This window comes from Mastomys coucha, unplaced genomic scaffold (genome assembly GCF_008632895.1).
Source record: "Mastomys coucha isolate ucsf_1 unplaced genomic scaffold, UCSF_Mcou_1 pScaffold3, whole genome shotgun sequence".
NCBI lineage: Eukaryota > Metazoa > Chordata > Mammalia > Rodentia > Muridae > Mastomys > Mastomys coucha.
In genome coordinates, this window is record NW_022196909.1 from 28,723,781 (window position 1) to 28,729,993 (window position 6,213).

General features: G+C 45.5%; 1 protein-coding gene across 11 annotated transcripts in view; it reads left to right on the plus strand.

The window, feature by feature from the left end:
* Ctnna3 (catenin alpha 3) overlaps positions 1-6,213 on the plus strand; it is a 1,512,724-nt gene that overhangs the window by 146,591 nt on the left and 1,359,920 nt on the right. For all 11 annotated transcript variants that reach the window (XR_004112256.1, XM_031347512.1, XM_031347507.1 and 8 more), the window contains one exon: positions 4,004-4,123. Coding sequence is in view for 10 of the 11 variants with exons in the window: in XM_031347512.1 (XP_031203372.1) it covers positions 4,004-4,123 (120 nt within the window). In the remaining variant the exon portion in view is untranslated. The remainder of the gene's footprint in view (positions 1-4,003; positions 4,124-6,213) is intronic.

A 6,213-nucleotide genomic window follows, 5' to 3' on the forward strand; every position in this document is an offset into this window, starting at 1 on the left:
TGGGAGCTGGGGTAGGGGGCTGGGGTGGGGGGCTGAGGGCTGGAGTAGGAGGCTGGTGAGACAGCTCAGTGGGTAAGGTGCTTGCTTCCAAACTTGACAACCTCCGTTCCATCTCTGAGGCCCACACAGCTAAAGGAGAGAACTAAGTGTCATGTATCGTCCTCTGACTTCTCCATGCGTGCCATTCCACATGTAGACACATACACTACACATATACCCAGAGAAAATAGCTAGAAAACATTACAAAATAAATACAACAAATTGAAATATGTAGATAATAAACATAAATTATAAAAAAAGGAAGCACATAAACAGATGACAGGATGCTGAAGTTTCGTGCCCTCTGTGGTCCAACTCAGGTTTCCTCATGTCTTCTATCTTTTTTTGTTTGTTTGTTTGTTTGTTTGTTTTTTCAAGACAGGGTTTCTCTGTGTAGCCTTGGCTGTCCTGGAACTCACTCTCTAGACAAGGCTGGCCTAGAACTCAGAAATCTGCCTGCCTCTGCCTCCCAAGTGCTAGGATTAAAGGCATGTGCCACCACTGCCCGTCACGTCTTCTATATTATAAAGCCCCCTCAGCCACCCTCAGTGAACTTTAAAGTGTTCACCGTACCCTATTCTTCCCTCTTGCTTGCACCCCACTTTCTAAAGAAAGATCTCGGACGCTGGAGTAAAGTCCCTACCCCAGCTTATGCACTCGAGACTGGGAAGGGACCCAGAACTCCTATTATTGATGCAAGAGTTCAGTTGGAAGGCATAACATATCTGGGGCTGAACACACACTTGGTAAGCGCTAATGCCCTCCCCATTTCTGGCTTCTATGACTACTTTCCCCTGTAATCTTTAATTAACCCCAAGGACAGAAGGAAGGAAACTTTATATTCGTAGCACTTTGATGAGAGGAAGCGTTAAGTGGTATTTGTCGTCCTTCTATGGAGGAAGCATCTCTCTTTCCCCTTCACGTTGGATTGAGATAAACATGGCGCCTTCACGAAATGGAGGGCTGAAACCCGGTAGAATGCCATTCTGTTATGACTTAGTCTGTTGCGCTGATACTCCAAGGATCAGACCATCTCTGGGAACTTAATCGTATCCCAGAAAATCTTATTGGCCTGTCTTGTGGAGTCACAGCTGTAGTGGGATTCTGATGGGCTTAAATGGTGAAATCTCTACCCGTAGACATGAATCTATGCGATGGCACAAGATGAGGGTGTAGGGGTCTGGCTGTCAGACCCCCGCTCCATTGGGTGCTTCTTGGGCTGGAGATAATTGAGTACCTGTGAACACAAGCGGGTAAGAGAGAAAGAAAGACACGGACGCCAGGTAGCTGTATCGAGATCAGATGAGATGTGAAGACTCTTTACTATCGAGAACTGGGTTTATATGGCAACAGACAGCATCGAAACCAAAACAATTCTTGGTTTTAGCATAGACATGATAGCAGAGAAAAAGCACACAAAACAAACTTCAAATGGAGAAGCAGGCTGAGTTTTCAGTTTCAATTCTTTTGAACTTCCTAGCTGCATTGTCCATGTTTGATCTAAGGGGCCAGTCGCCAGTGTTTTCGCACCACAGTTGGAGGCCTCAGCCCCGGGCCTGACATATCTATCGATTCTAGAACCAGCTCGGAGCAGAGGGGCAGGATGCCACATGAGGGTATGGGAAATCCATGACATAAGAAAGCAAATGAGCCGGGCGGCGGTGGCACAGGCCTTTAATCCCAGCACTTGGGCAGCAGAGGCAGGCGGATTTCTGAGATGGAGGCCAGCCTGGTCTACAGAGTGAGTTCCAGGATAGCCGGGGTTACACAGAGAAACCCTGTCTCGAAAAAACAAAACACAAAACAAAACAAAACAAACAAACAAAAAAGAAAGCAAATGACAATCGCATCAGGTGACACGCTCAGCCACTAACAAAGTATGCTCTATTTCACTGAAACAAACCAAGGCTTCGGTCGAAGGCTCCAGTCTCTCGTGAGCCCCCTTTGCTTAACTATCAGTAGTGGGAAGTAGTCTGTGACCTACAGCTCTTTGTCACCTCTTTATCCAGCATGCCGCTGGAGAATGGACAGGAGCAATCTGACTCAGCCGAAATGATCTTGTAACTCATTGGTTACAGGGAAAAAAAAAAAAAAATGAACGAGCGTTTGCAGAATAGGCCACCTACACTTCGGTCACTAACCTGTAAGTGCTCTTCCGTCCTTGAAACACAAGCTCTGAGAGATCTTCCTCTCTGAGTCCCGCCGGGTGACCAGCTCTTTGCAGATCCTCTGCAGACACAAGACGTGTCTCGTGCCATGACAGGAACATGCGGGAGCAGCTACCTTTTCATGCATTTGTTGGTTTCCATGATTGGCATGTGAAAACTCGATTAAGAATACACTTGCTAGCATATATTAATGATGGATCTTATTTTGACATTTTCATGCATGTTTATAATGTATTTGATATTTACCTCACTACGCTCTCTCTTGTCCCCTCCCAGTCCCACTTCTCTCTCTTTCCCTCCCTCCCCTCTCTCTGTCTCCTTCCTTCCTTCCCTCTGTCTGTCTGTCTCCCTCTGTCTCTCTCTTTATGCACCTTTTTGCACATGGATGCAGAGACCAGAGGGCAACATCAGATGCCTTCCTAAGTCACTCTCCACTGTATTTAAAAAAAAAATTTAAGCTCATTTAGTTAAAAATTATAATATAATTACATTATTTACCCACTTCCTTTCCTCTCTCCAATCTTTCCTCTTGCTCTCAAATTAATGGCCTCTTTTTCTTTAATTGTTACACACACACACACACACACACACACACACACACACAAACACACACACAAACACACACGGTGTGCTCTCGCTGAGGAAGACTATTTCTCTAGCTTTCAACAACTAAGGAGCTGCCTGTTTAGGGTTGAGGCCCCCTGAGTTTCCCTCCTTTCACGTTAACACACCCATTGGTGTCTTCCTTGCTCAGGTCATGTGTAGGCAGCCATGTTAGTGAGACTTTACAAGTGTGGCTTCTCTGACAGTTCTAGGAGTCCTAATATCACAGCAAATGGTTCCTCTGGCTCTTGCAGTCTCCCCCCACCCCTTTCTTCAGCACTGATCTCTGTGCAGGTGTCTGCTGTAGACGCGCCACCTGGGATTGGGCTTCACAGCTCTGCGCTTGCATGATCTCTGTCTGCTGTAAAGAGACGTTCCCTTGATGAGGGGTGGGAACGACCCTTATCTCTGTGGTTATAAAGAAAGATATTTGGAATGTGCCAAGGAATTACATTGGGTTAGCAAAGTGGTAGTGATGCTTGCTCCTTGGCGAGGCTGACTGGCCATGGATCTTGGGCGATTGCTCTGTCTGGGCTTCCCCAGGGTTGGGATTACAGATTGAAACAGCCACACCTGGCTTTTCCATGGACTGTTGGGTTCAAATTCAGGTTCTCAAGCTTTTGTAGCATATACTTTACTGATGAAACCTCTCCCCACCCCTAAGAACCTTATAATATTAGAGTTATTGTTAGACTTGAAATTATATGTTAAATCTCATTTTTTTTTGGGTTATCCTGAAGCACAAAAATTCTTTTATTTTGAACGACATATGCTCTTCTTGTTAGGATGAGGATGGACTGGATCTCTCATCCATGTATATTGGTGTTACACATACAGTCTCTATCTCTTTATGATCATCCCTAATTAGTCCATTGAAAGATAATTAGCGGGCTGGAGAGATGGCTCAGCGGTTAAGAGCACTGACTGCTCTTCCAGAGGTCCTGAGTTCAAATCCCAGCAACCACATGGTGGCTCACAACCATCTGTAATGAGATCTAATGCCCTTTTCTGGTGTGTCTGAAGGCAGCTACAGTGTACTTACATATAATAATAAATCTTTTTTAAAAAGAGAGAAAGATAATTAGTATTTGTTGTCTCTGAATTATGGTAAGTTAAAACTGAAGCATGTTGTTGAGTGGGGAATTTGAAGAAAATCTGTCACTGTTATAATCTGCTTTTCTTTTCATTCTCAGTTCCAAAGAACGTTCGAGTCTCTCAAAAATGTTTCCAACAAATCTGACCTCCAGAGAACCTACCAGAAGCTTGGGAAGGAGCTGGAAAGCCTGGATTATTTGGCCTTCAAACGCCAGCAGGTAGCGCTCTCCTCCCGTGGAAAATAGGAGCAATTCAGGCTTCCCGCTGTCGCACCTGTCAGAGGGGCAGACAGGTCGGGGAGACTTAGCTTCTAATGACTGGGGCAGAAATAGCTTGTGTCGATCGCCCTGCGTTCATCCCGCTACCTACAGTGTTCAGTGTGGTCCTGGCTTTTAGATGGGCACTTTAGGGGTTTCTGCACACGTCCTTTTTATTCCTTTAGAAGAAGATTCCTGCAGTTATGTGAAGGTCTATCCTTTGATAATGACGACTCAGCAGCACAAAGAGCTTTTTGGATGACTTGGCCACATGGCTTTTGTATTTGGTAGGGTATAAACAAAGGGGGGGGGACAAACAAACAAACAAACAAACCACCACCCAAGACCAGAAAAAGAGTGTGGATGAACCTGAAAAGTGAGGGAAGAGACACCAGTTTTCAGCAATAGAGTTTGACCTCTAGCTTTGCTTTTCGATCTTTGAAGATGAGGAAAACCTTGTTTAAAAAAAGTGCCAGGTGAAAGGGAAGGATTCTCAACAAGTGCCTGCCTTTTGGTTCACTCGGAGAGTCCCAAGATAATCCCGGAGACAAATCAGACCTTTGTAAGATTACTTGTAGGATCGGTACTGTCCACACACCCAGTCTTCACATTGATACACCGCTCCACCAGTCCTGAAGACCACACTGCCGCAATGGCTGGCCATCCTTTTCAGGCAGAGTTGGCTGCAGTTCCTGAACGGCCACTAGGTGTCAGTGTCGCCAAGCTTTTAACTCTGTTGGAAGGCTTGCTTGGATCGGCGCAGTCCCTCAGCGGTTTAAATTAGGTGGTGTGAAAATGGAGACCTTGTTCAGCCGGTGTCTAGAATCGTGGCTACACGGATGACCTGTCTGCAGAGAGTGCAATCGTCTCGCTGTTGCCCGATTCACAAGTTCTGGGCCTCTTGTGCATGGGTTTTCCAAGCAGTGTTTTTGTTAAGCCGTTCTAGGTTCTTGCTCTGTCGTAGAGGTGAAAATGTTTCTCTTCAAAATTGTGCATTTAACCTTTCTTTCTGCGGCCTGATTTCTCTAAGAGTTACATTTGTTTTATGGAATATTCTAGACGAGGGCAAATGGATTATCTAGACAATATTTTATATAGAAAAAGACCATGATAAACATTTCAGTGTTTTTTTTTGTTTGTTTTTTGTTTTTGTTTTTTAACTACTGCTGGCCTGGGTGTTAGCAGATGTAACATAGGGTGTCAGTGTTGCTGAGAGCTACCACAGTCAATCCCCGGTTCCTGCTGCTCAGTACTCACATCGCAGATCACTGCTTTGGCCTTGAGTCGTTTTCAGTCGGGTTTTGTTCCCAAGATTGTATTTTACCACCCAGGGGCATTTGCGTTGACAGCTAGTCATCACTACCCTCTCGCCGGATCCTTTCTCATCAGCTCGCTTTCGGTGATTATTTTGTTTGTTTTTTGTTTTGTTTTTTTTTTTTTTGAGACAGGGTTTCTCTGTGTAGCCCTGGCTGTCCTGGAACTCACTCTATAGACCAGGTTGGCCTCGAACTCAGAAATCCGCCTGCCTCTGCTTCCCAAGTGCTGGGACTAAAGGTGTGCGCCACCACTGCCCGGCGGTGATCAGACTCTTACATTAGCTAATTGTGTACGTGGAAGAAAGCTAGTACTTCAAGGGTGGACCGTACTGAGGACAGGTATCCAGTGAGGAGAGGGTGTGGACCTGTGTTTGTAGACCATCCTTGCTGCTGCCGTGCCGCGGTGGCGCGTAGTAGGACTAAACCATTCATGAACTGAATGTCATGAATGAGTTTCATGCCAATGAGACAGCTGAAGGGTTTTGTGACTCTCCTATGACGGTTGTGCGGAGGAGAGCCGCTGGATCTCAGTCCCAAGTCAGTCTGACTCCAAACCAGGCGTCCACATTGCCTGGCTGGGCGGGGCTCAAGGGTCTGAACACCAGCTGCTCTCTGACTGGGTGGCGTCTTCTATCCTTGTTCCTTTATTATTTTTTTATTAGATATTTTCTTTATTTACATGACAAGTGATATCTCCTTTCCCGGTTTCTCCTCTGAAAAAAAAAGAAAAAAAAA